Source organism: Pteropus alecto, unplaced genomic scaffold, assembly GCF_000325575.1.
Source record: "Pteropus alecto unplaced genomic scaffold, ASM32557v1 scaffold131, whole genome shotgun sequence".
Taxonomy (NCBI): Eukaryota; Metazoa; Chordata; class Mammalia; order Chiroptera; family Pteropodidae; genus Pteropus; species Pteropus alecto.
In genome coordinates, this window is record NW_006434709.1 from 2,854,736 (window position 1) to 2,867,284 (window position 12,549).

General features: G+C 36.6%; 1 protein-coding gene across 5 annotated transcripts in view; it reads right to left on the reverse strand.

Annotated features, from left to right (window-relative positions):
- Window positions 1–12,549, reverse strand: part of ANTXR1 (anthrax toxin receptor 1) — a 216,557-nt gene that overhangs the window by 131,255 nt on the left and 72,753 nt on the right. For all 5 annotated transcript variants that reach the window (XM_025045169.1, XM_006909524.3, XM_025045170.1 and 2 more), the window contains exon 10: window positions 4,469–4,567. In XM_025045169.1, the coding sequence (XP_024900937.1) occupies window positions 4,469–4,567 (99 nt within the window). The remainder of the gene's footprint in view (window positions 1–4,468; window positions 4,568–12,549) is intronic.

Below are 12,549 nucleotides of genomic sequence, written 5' to 3' on the forward strand. Positions count from 1 at the left end.
TAAAAAGGTCTTTATTTTATACTAAATTAACATAAGTGTTTGGCTCTGTTTATGGACTTTGTATTTCCTGTTTCAATGCTCAGCTTTCCTTTTGTGGCACCAGTCATACATTATTTCAATTACTTTTTTATACATCTTAAAATTGGCTAAGGTAAGTTTCCACATTTGTCTTGGCTATTCTTAAATGTTTATTCTTCCATATACACTTTAGAATTATTCTGTTAACTTAAAAAGTCCCATCAGAATTTTCACTGGGATTGTATTAAAAGTAAATACTAATTTGAAGATAATTGATGCTTTTATGATAGTTGCTACACCATTTAATAATAGTGATAATGATTGTAATAAGTTAATGCCAGCAGCTAACATTGATTGATTGCTTACTGTGTCAGGTCCTGTTCTAAGCCCACTTCCCACATTTAAACTTCATAATAATCTACAGTAGAGGTGCTATTATTGTCGCACTCATTTTACAGATAGAAAAGTTAAGGTATGGGATGTTCAATAACCTGCCACAGTCACACAGCTTTAAGGCAAAGCCAGAATTCTTTTCCTGGGTGGTTTGTTCCAGCGCCTGTGCTCACGTCTGGTATTTTCGCCTTAAGCGTGTTTGCTGTAACATCTTTGCTGCGAGCACCTTCACCACAAACATTTTCACTGTACAACTAATTGGCTGTAAGGCAATTTCACCATAAAATATAAAAATAATAAAAAATGAAAAGGGACATTAAAAAAACATAATGAAATATGAAAAATGACTTACAAAATAAAAGATTTTATTGTGAAAAATGAAAATACATTGTCTTAGAAATCTTTTGTTCAGAGTATTATACTTTTTAAAAATTTTTGCTTGTTTTGTCTCCTCATCTGGCATACAATTTTTTCTTTTTTGCTGCAATTTCTTTTTGCTTAAGAGAGATATGAGTTTCCAATTAAAGAATTGCTAATTTATGTTCTTGAAGATTGTGAATTAGTAGCCATCTCTTTTCTATGTGCCATAGCTTGGTAATCTTTGGGTTTTGATGGGTGGGAGGGATGACTGTGTTTACTAAAGAATCTGCACACTGATATGTGATCATTTTCTAGTATAGTATGTAATCTGGCTTTACACGTAGCTTTGCGATCTGGCTTCATAGCAGTTGTTGTCATCCACTATTTTAAGACCACCATGTCTACTCCTCAGTGTTTAGACCATTATGAGGGCTAGGATTTACATATAATATAAATCTTATATATTTACATGGGAATAACTGCGAGAACTTCGTCAATGGAGAGATGAAACCAACTGACAACTAGCTTAAATACATTAAGCCTGCCAAATGTACACCAAACGGTCAACCAGTTGTTTTTCTTTTACGGTAAAATTGCCTTACTGCCAATTAATTGTGTAATGTTTACAGTGAAAATGCTTTTGGCAAAGACGTTAACAGCAAAGATGCTTATGGTGAAAATACTTAGACCCATATCAGATACGAGCTCTTTGTCCCTTCGAGTCTGATAAAACTTGAGTGAAAAACATCTGGGTCTGGTAGGGGTGGGATATCTTCGTACCTCTCTTCCAGGTCATACATTTCATCTTCATCTGTGTCTAATCACACTGCTTAATCCGTCTATTAAATTGTATTCCAGCAAATAAACTTTTTCAAATTTAGAATTCAAACTAGGTTATCCTGCAAATCTGCCTTTGTTGAATGTTCTTTCCCTTTGGTATGTTTGATTTCTTTACACACTTTAAATGTGTTTATTATACATTCTCTTTGAAATTGTTCTCTAGTCCTCTCTTCTTGCTTGTTCTCCTTTTTGTTCCATCCATCTTCACATTGTTTGCCACTTGGTGCCATGAGCCCATTTTTAGAGAGGGTTGTTGACTGTAGGTGTGCTGTAGGTTGGGTTGGATGTTCATTGTCTCTGCCAGGACCACAGGGATCAGGATGGTCATGGGCACATTTTGGGTGGTATAACATCTTACCTTTATTCCCCTGCCTTGAGTCACTGAGCATCTTTTCTAGTCCCCATTTAAAGTGCGGTACAGCCCTTTGGAGCCTACTGCGCTTGCTCACTATCTTGTATAGGCCAGTGTCCTGGATTTGCATCAGCATCAGGATCACGACCTGCAGACCTTTTTAAACCTTTTTAAACCTTTTTAAACCTTTTCATAGCCATTTAAAAAGGTTTATATAGTGTTCATTTTTAATTATCCATTCAAAGTCACTATAAATATACATTTTCAATCTTTTCTTTTATATTTAACAGTTTTTGTTTCATATAACCTGCTACTGTGTTATTTGTTGACAACTCCGAGTCCTGTATCACATTTGAACAGGCTGGAGAGCTACAACAGTCTTAGCTTCATTATTAGGCCTTCGATTAGTCTTTTTCTGATTAATAATAGCACTTATGTTTTCTTTTGTTACAAAATTTAAGGCAGTGTTTAGGAAAAAATCTTGAAAGAGGAAATATGTACTGTAAAAATGAAAATAGATAACATTTTAAAACTTGGGATGCAGAGATGGGAAAGGAGAATGGGAAAAGTAAAGGAATATAAATTTATTTTCTTTTACAGGGATAACTCAGTAGAGACTTTTACATGCATAAAGTTGACTGTAGGAGTGCTGTAGGTTAGGATGGATGTAGGTTTGAATATGTTGCATTTAAAAATGTATTTATCTTTACTGTCTTCCATAGTTTCTTGTTCATATTATTTGCTGAATGGAAATGAACAGGTGAATTAATAAATAAAGGATTTTTTTTCAAATTCCAACATTTCACCCTTAGTTCTTTTTAATGACCACATGTTTGCGTTTAAGTGTTGCCTGCAGTATGTAATATGGTTGAGTCACTGCCTTCCACTTCTCCAAACTGTCAGCACTGTACTGGAAGCACTTTAGGTTTGTAGTTTGTGCCAAATCCCTACTCCAACAGCCTTTACTTCTTTACGTACATGGATGAGGTAGAGAGCCATGCAGGTGTTTGCAGGTATATATTAGGAGAAGAAGAGAAGAGGGAGAAAGGATGGGCTTGCTTCTCAAGAAATAAACTTTCATGGAGAAACTGGAAAATAGGCTTTTAGAATGTTATTCTACAAATCCATAGTGAATTTGTTTTTCACGTTATCCCAATGCAGCATCTCTGTAGTGAAGCAATGGTAACACTACACCCCATTTACATCCATCTTCAGAGAGGGGTTGCTCCGAAGGCTCGCTCATTCGGGAAGCCTTCTATGGAAGGTGTTGATGTCTGAGTTTAACTCTCAAGAGTTTCTGATCTTAGGTTTGAGATTTTGGTTAAGGAGAGAGGGAAGGTGAACTTGAGCGACATCACAATTGAAAGGGAAAAAAAAGAACTCTGTAGAGGGCACACACCCAACTTTCACAGTGTGATTACTCAGGGATATTTCAAAATGTTTTCAAATAGCAAATACTTTTTGGAGACGTGAAAATATTTCCAAGTACTAAGAAAACTAACTAAAGGTTTCAAATGTTTGCGATTATTCCAAGGCCAGGAATTCCAGATGTTTGTAAGGAAGCCACTACATATCTCTGTTTAAATATTCAGGAGGGTTTTACGATGGTAAGGAGGAAAAAAATCATACCCTTTGATTCTTCCTTTTTAGAGATAGGATAGTATCTACTATCAGGAGGACAAAACTACTGTGGGTGGCTCGTCAATCATTGTGAGTGTCCTCCTTTCTCTTTCTATCTCCCAGGGCTGTTGTGGCAAAAAGATGTGAAGCATTTAAAAGGACACAGCACTGTAGAAAATGCTGTATATTACTATTTCATCACTGCAGATACTGAATCAATAATTATCTGTGTGATGGATGCCAGATGTAAATAATAACCAGGGCTCTTGGCCATCTATCCTTTTATAATCAGACTTCCCCAAGTCTCCTGGACAGAGACATGAATCACACATGTCTTTAAATTAAGAACTTGCCTGCTACAAATGTCCTGTGAGAGTGCCAATGTTATGATAATTCTTTTTTTTTTTTTTTGCATGAAATGCACTTAGTTTTACTTTCATATTCCTATATTTCATGTCAGGTATTCACCATGATGAGAGTTTCTTGGCTACTCCAAGAAAGAATCATCCAGACTAAAAAAAAAAATTCCAGAATCTACACATGCAAGCCTAACAATTTGGCTTTTGGTTTATTCAGAATCAATAAGTTTAGACCGTCTATTTTTCACTCTTGTGCTTGAGAGTCCCTAATACTTTGTTGAGAAATGTCGAACTTTGTAAGTCTTCACGAACCAGCACCGACACTAACACCTGAGAGGGCGTAACTTAGCCCACATGTTGGTGGACTAGGAAATGAGCACCCTGCTGCCTTTGCCCTTGCTGGAGGCTATTCCAGCAGGGTAGACCCCTCTCTGTATGGTTTCCTGGTTGTGACCCTGCCCGAAGATGGGCGGCCATTCCCTCCCTGAGCAGGCTGAAGAAAGCCATAAAGGCTGCCAGAACTTACTGAGCGTGACTGACTCGTTGATCTTGAAGCTGCAGAGGACCCTGTCCACGTTGCGGGCATGTCGGAAGCCGTTCCCTCTCACGACTACTTGAAATGATTCTGAAACAAATAATGACAAGACACGTGATTTGACTGCAGGCCATTAAACTTAGGTTTCCCATTTGCCCTGATTTAGTGCATTTAACTATTTCACCAGGCTTAAAATATTTGAAAATTAGTGCGGGTTGGAAATCCAAAGCCACCATGTGGGTGTCTTTTGCCACGTACTTCCCATCTCTTTCTCATTAGGTGACCACTAGGCAGGCATACAGCTTCTTACTTTGAATTCCTACCTTCTTGCCTTTGCTCTTGCTATTTCTCTGACCTGGACTGTCATGCTCTCCTCTTTCTGTCGTTCAAATCTTACCCACGTCTCAAGTCCTCTCAGTTTTAAAAACTGTGATCTCTGCATCCTAGGGCCACAGGGGAGGGACCCTCCACTTCTTCAATCAACTCAACAACTTTCACGTATTTTTTTTACATATAGAATGCCACCAAAAGGATTTCTTTAGAGCTCAAGATGCCTAATATTTTTTGAAAACCACTGCCTTATGGCACTCCCTTTCTGTTTTGAACAACATAGCATGTGATTATGTACTGGCTGGTGTTATTCTTTTGTCTTTCCTTCCACAACCAGAAAAATTTTTCTTTAGGTTGGAAATTGTTTGTTACTGGCTTTGGCCCTCCTGTGTCTGCTGGGCACACAGTAATAATAGCTAGTGTTATGTGGGAATAATTGTCCTTTGCAATAAATCAAAGTCTTGCTTATCAGCGGCTAGTTGTCAAACATTAACCTGTTTGAAATGCTGTTGGCCCTTTTATTGTAGTTAGTATTCACTTCTCTCTGAATAGAAGAGAAAATATATCTCACAAGTTCTCTAGCCCTGTATATTAATTTCATGTTGGAATGATGCATGTTGAATTAATGCTTTAATAAAATCATTATAAAGTAAATAATGGTTCTTTACAATAGTCTTACCAAGGGGGGTTGGGAATAGCCCTTGTCAATTCATTAGTTAAATGTTTAGGAACATTTGCTTAAGTTTTCTAGTAACTAATAGTCAGTGCTCTACTTTCTTTTCTCATCCTTTTGTGTATAAAGCTGGGGCATAGGATAATGCCGTGTGGCATATAAAAAAAAGAAATCAGCAAAAAGTCAGAGGAAAAAAAAATGCAGTATTTGTGAAAGTGGATCTTCAACTGTAAATTGCTATCCAAGTGTAGAGTTTTGTTGGAGGAAGAATGGAATTAGAGGACTAGCACATGGGACTCTTTCAAACCTTAATAAATATCATGAGTGTATGGTCACCTTAATTCCTGGGAAACTAATTTAGAGATCATGTTTGTCAAGAAAATAATAGCTGATGTTAATTGTTCCCTCATTGTGCGCCAGGTCCTGGCTCAGCATTGTATATGTCTAATGTCATTTAAAACTGCCCACAGCCCAGGTAGGTACAAATGAAAAAACCTGAGCTTTGTGAGTTTAAATAACCTGTCCAAGGTCACATGGCTCGTAGCTGTCAGAATCAGAACTGGAATCCAGGTCCATCAGGCATCAAATGCCCCGCACTTAGAACTCAGTCACTATGCTCTTTACCATTATGCTAAAATGGATCCTCTGTCTTATGACACATGACTAATTTAGAGATTGACACTGTGGGTTTTTTTAAAGCTTATTTTATTTTTATTTTTATTTTAGGCAGATTTGTCCGTTTTGCAGGAAAGTGGATCTTGCTGAATGGGAAGCAAGAAACCAAAACCGAAGTAAAAGAACCCAGAGGCACTGAGTGTGCCATAAGCGTACAAATTAGAACAGAATGCTTTTTACAAGTATAATGGACCTCAACAATAAGGAATTTGAGATTTTGACCTCAACAATAAGGAATTTGACTTGCCCAAGGTCATGTAATTGCTAAGCAGCAAAACTTGTATCCAAGTATTCATTGCCTTGGTTTTAAACTATATTAATTAAGGTCATGGGCACGTGGTCTTTCAGGACCATAAGTCCTATGAATATTAAGGTTTTTTATATGCATGTTGATGCATACACACAATTGCTAAGTTTAAAAAACAATGGACTTAATGGTTTTCTTTAGATGTCCACCTGGCATGTGACTGATGATGTCGTTGGTTCAACAACAGCGTGGAAGTATCTTATTGTATTTTATTTACTCAGATTAAGCCTATAGAAACCTATTTCCGTTTTTAGTTTGAATGCTAGACCTCCAGAAATCTGCCGTTAGATGCTTTTGCTGATTCAAAATGTTTTCTGCTTCACTTCTGTGCCTACTTCTCATTTCCTCAAAGCTCGATGGAGGGAGAGAAGACTCTGGAAACGTGGGCTGCACGCTGAGGTCCCTTTTCTAACATGCTCTCGCATTACCAGTTCAGCTGCTGAGCCCTCCGTACAAGAGGCTGCCCACACGTCAGCCTGGCCCGACCTCAGGGTGTTTAGGAAGAAAGACAGCAGGAACCCACGATGTGGCACCAGTGGAAACCAAACAATTTTACCCGCTAGGACTGAGAAGAAGGTGGAGGAAGCGATGCTGTGGGAAGCACAGCAGAGGGGAGGCGCCTGGTGCCCTTTCACTGTCGGAGAGCACATGTGGTTTCCAGAGGAGCTCAGACATCTGACTCGGCAGCCCAACTAGAACGTCAGCTGTTCACACGCTGCAGTTATGTAACAAAATCCGTCAGATGAATGAGCCAGCAGGGGAGAGCCAGGACACTCCAGAACCAGGATATACCGATTTAACTCCGTTTATCCACAAAGCCCTGACCCCTACCTTTCAAAATATGTACAGCTAAGTGTTTTTACGCAATTTGCATGTTGAGTTACAGCTCTTACAAGAAGTGGCTAGGAATTGTAGGACTTTAGGAAGGAATTTCTACTTGAAAATGGTCTTTGATCTAATCTTTTGAAGGTACATATTTTAAAAGTATCTTTAAGACATACGTTCATTACAATTCTTTTGTCTCTCTTATTTATTCTCGATTATAATTTAAGCTTCCTGATCGTAGAGGCCATCATTTCTAACTCTTCAGAAATTTTGACTGTGTCTGACCCAAGGCTGAGTCAGTCTCAATATAAGTTCATTGAATGAATAAATAAATGACATCTTGGTATAGAATGGGAATAAAAGAAAAGAACAAAGTGGTCATTTTTCAGGTACCAGTCAGATCTAATCCTTTTTATTTTCTGAGAATTAATAAGGCTAATGAATGAAAAGATGTTCAACATCATTAGTTGTTAGAGCAAGGCAAATCAAAACCACAATAAACTATCACTCCGTACTCGTTACAATAGCTATAATAAAACAGATGGACAATAACAAGTGTTAGTGAAAAAATTAGAGCCCTCATACATTGTTGGTAGGAATGTAAAACAGTATAGCTGCTTTGTAAAATAGTTTGGTAGTTCCTTAAAAAGTTAAACACAGAATTACCTTATGACCCAGAAATTCCACCCTTAGGTATATATATATATCCAAGAAAACTGAAAATGTAGTTCTACGTAAAAATTTGTACATATATGTTTAGAGTAGCATTATTCATCATAGGCCCAAAGTGGAAACAGACCAAATGTCCAAACGTGATCACTATGGAAGTCTGACAATGGAATATTATTCACTCATAAAAAGCTATCAAGTTCTGACACATGCTAATACATGGATGAATCTTGTAGACGTTATACTAAATGAAAGAAGCCAGGCACAAAAGGCCATATGTTGCATGATTCCATTCATGCGAAAAGTCCAGATTAGCAAAGCCATAGAGACAGAAAATAGGTTGGTGGTTGCCATGCTGCAAAAAAGGGGTAAGTAGGGAGTGACCGCTTTGACTTTCTTTCTGGGCGATGAAAATATTCTGGAATGAGAGAGTGGTTATGGTTGTATACATTTGTGAATATATTAAAAACCACCAAATTGTACTTTTTACAAGGGTAAATTTTAGATATGGGAATTTTAGCTCAATTAAAAAAAATTAAGGTCAGCGAATAGTTTGATAAACTTATTTCATTCTGTTCTCTCCTTCTATTTTTCCTTTTTTTTTGAAATGTGGAACACATAACTTTGAGAGGACCTCAACAAAGACTGACAATCGTTCATTGTATCTGGAAATGGTACATCTGTATATTCTCCATTTACTCTGGTCACCCAAGACTTTTCTAAAAAATTATTGATAATGATATTTCATCTCATAAGTGAGTTTGAATTTGCTCTCCTATTAGATGCTTAATGTAACATCTAAAATATAATATACAGACTAATGTATATTAAATGCTTTCTGATGCCTAAATTATTCTAGAACTTTAAAAATTTTATAGCTATTTATTTATAACAGCGTTAGTGAGGTAAATAACTTGCATATAAAGTATATAGCTTAATACATTTTGACATATATGTTTATAATCATTGGGCAATACCACAAGTAAAAAAGTGACCACATCTATCACCCTCAAAAGTTTCCATGTGTCCTTTTGTAATTTCTCCCTCCTGCTGTTCCCCACCACCATTGATTGGCCCTCTGTTGTTATGGATTTGTTTCATTTTCTAAGATTTTATATAAATGAAATCATGCAGTAAGTAATTTTTTTTGTCTAACTTCTTCTACTCAGCAAGATTATTTTAAGACTCATCCATAATTATACTGAGATTTATGGATAGTCTATTCCTTTTTATTACTGAGTATTATTTATTATATGAATAAATTACAATTTTTTTATCCATTTACCTGCTGATAAACATTTGAATTGTTCACAGTTGTTGGCTATTAAAAAAGAGCTATTATAGACATTCGTATGGAAGTCTTTGTCTGGACATTGATTTTTTTTCTCTCTTGTATTATTACAATACCTAGAAGTAGAATGGCCAGGTGATATGGTAGGTGTGTGTTTAATTTTTTAATAAACTGTAAAAACTGTTTTTCAAAGTGATTGTTTCATTTTAGATTCCCACCACAGTGTACGAGAGTTCCTCTTCAAACAGAAATATCTTTAAATGAACAGGAAATTGAAGCAGAGAATTAAACAATTCATCCAGAAGAGGTACTTAAGAGCCAGGCATGAGTGCTTTGAAAAACAATGAAAAAAGAAAGAAAGAAAATCACCGTTTATGTTGCTTAAATGTATCTGTTTTAAGCACCTAATTTCCAAACGGAAAACATGAAGCCTAAAACTACCTTTCTTTTGTGATACTTTATCCAGTTTTATTACAAACGGTGGGAAACAACACAGAAGGAATAATACAACTGCTTCTGAAATGATAACGTGAGGAGCTAATTATAATCTCCTTCCATTTCTGGAGTACAAAAACTTCAAATGTGGAGCAGTTGGCAGGTTGCACACTTGATTCCAATTAGTTCTTTCCTGGAACGCTTGCCTACATAGTACATTGAGAGCCATTTAAGTTTGCAGCCAGCTGAGTGGGATCAGAGGAAAACTGTGCTTAGGCAACAGGGTGCATTTTCTAGAGAGGAGCTACACTAGGCAGGGCCAGTCTAACAGTGGATCAATTCTCATTACACACAGCCTAATCTGCAAATGTATTTAATTAGGAACTTTTAAAAAGAGTCTGTATTGGAAGGCAAGCAGAATTATTTAAATGCAGATAATGTCCAAGGTGCTATAAAGGCTCTCCACACAGCAAGTTTAATTCTTTGCTTCTGTTTTAGAACAGGGGCTGTAAATACAGTGACAGAAGCTCCATGCTAAATGGCAATCTTATGCTTGGCCTGAGTATTGGGTGATAATAGGGAGCGGTGAGCAAGCGGTATGGTGAACTGGAAAGAGTACATACTTTTAAAGGGAATATTTTCTTGCAATAAATACAGGCCCAGTGTTCTAGATCTGATTTTTCAAGAAGGAATGAAAATCTGAATTTTTAGGTGAAATCAGATTTTTAAGTGTTAGCAATTATTTAAGGTTTCTTTTAAAAAAGCAGTGCGGATCAAAAAGAACGTATGTGTAGACCAGATAGGGATTGTAGGCTACGAGTTTATAAACTCTGGTGATGGTTTCCGGGTCTATCACCTCTTCACCTAAGAACACACCTTTGTCAATGCCATTCTTAAAATATGGGACTTGGAACCACGGTCTGAACTTGAAATAGGGCATAGAATTAACTCTCTTGACCTGGACACTGGATGGCTATTGAGGCACCCTAATATTACATCAGCCTTTTTTTTTCGGTCCGAGGCATTCTTGTTGGCTATCAAGATAGCTATGCTTTTCTGTTTTTTCTTTTTCCCCATATGAATCTGCTTGTATGTGAAACTGGCTGTTTGAATCCAAGCTCAACATTTTCTATTTGTTCCATTAACTTTCACTTTGTTATTTGCAGCTCAACATATAAAGATCATGTTGGATCTCAGTTTTGTCATCCACCCAGTGTATTATCTCTCTACCTCTCTCAGAGCTCAATTTGCTGTCAGAACCATGGGTGTTGTTGAGTTGTTGCTGAAAGCCAGCTGAGATCATTGCCTTGGAGGAATTCAACTGTCCGCACAGAGCTGACAGACCTGGGTGGGCTCCACACCAAAGGTGGCACTGGAGGCCAGTGAGGGGAAGTCATTCGCAGAGTGAGGGAAGGAGCTGAGAGGACAAGTTTTTGATGAAAGCAAGTTCTACTTTTTTTTTTTCCCCACAGATCTGTCTAGGGCTTAGTCCCCTCATTATACTTAGAGATATGAACAATCAGTTATTTTCTTGTTTACTTTCTCTCCAGCACATAGTGAGTTAATTAATTGTTTTGCAGGTACTCTGAATTCTATCAATGTTCTCCCAATTTTCTTTCAGTAGAGAAACATTCAGGCATGTTTTTCTCATCCAGATATAATGTTATCAACATCATAATTCTCGCATTCAGTCTTCATTAAAATGATATCGATGACAATAATGTCACCTTGTTTTGTGTAACAGTTTATGCTTTTCAAAGCACTTTCACATAAGTCCCTGGATCCTAGCAGTACCCTAACGAAAATCGCAGAGCAGGTATGTCTAGGTCTACTTGGCAGGATTCATAACCATGGACAATGAAATGGGCTCCAGTGCTTCACGAAAGCCGTACTTCCTTCCGAGAATGATCTGCCATTGACCTTCGAGGAAATCCACGGAAGAACTTTTGGTGTAAGGATATCTTTTGGAAGTTTCATTTTCTTCTTATTAAAGTTCTTCTCTAGCCAGCATGTTTTAGCCATTATGATTCTAATTCAAGAGAGATGGGAGCTTGCCTTTTTGAAACCTAGGGCTAACTTCCATCACTGTGTCTTGTATTAATTTTTTCTTTATAAGAAATAAAGGAAATAGAATTGGATAGTTTACTCCAACACAGGAAACTACTGTTTGTCTATAAAAATATGCAATATTTCACATAAGCCAGAGATTTAAAAAATATCTAAAGAAAGGTTCCTTAGATTGGATTGGCCCAAGATTTATCTATTTTATTGATTCTACCAAAGAAACAGCTCTTGAAAAATTTATCAGTTTAATTGCTTTAACTTTTTAAAATTATTAATGCATTTTTATCTTCTTTTCTTGTATTTTTCCTTGGCTTTTAAAAAATATCTTTTACTTCATTATTTATTTTTCTTTTCTATTTAATAAGGAATATATTAAAATTTATGAATTTGCTAGGATCAGTTCTTGTGGACACTGATATTTCTGTGCCATATTCTTTTTTATGTGTGACATTTTTATTGTCCTGAATATCTCAAAGGTATGTAAAGGAGATTTTGGTTTATTAAACTTTGATTCAAGAACTATTTAGGAAGATGTTTTTCTATTGTCTAAGTTGAGATTTTGTTTTTATTTTGTCCTTGTTCTTTCTATCTTTAGCTATTTCTAATTTTGCTTCGTTTTATTTAGACAATTCAAAGGTATGCTAACTTCTTAAGGTGATGTGAAAGGAGTTAATATGGGTCAAATAAACAAATGTCAGTACATTGTTTGTTGAAGGAATATATGAATCAAGGCATTCAATCAACATTAATTGACTATCTGTTAAGTGCCACATCCTCTGTTAGGCAGTGGGAAGTGGAAAGAA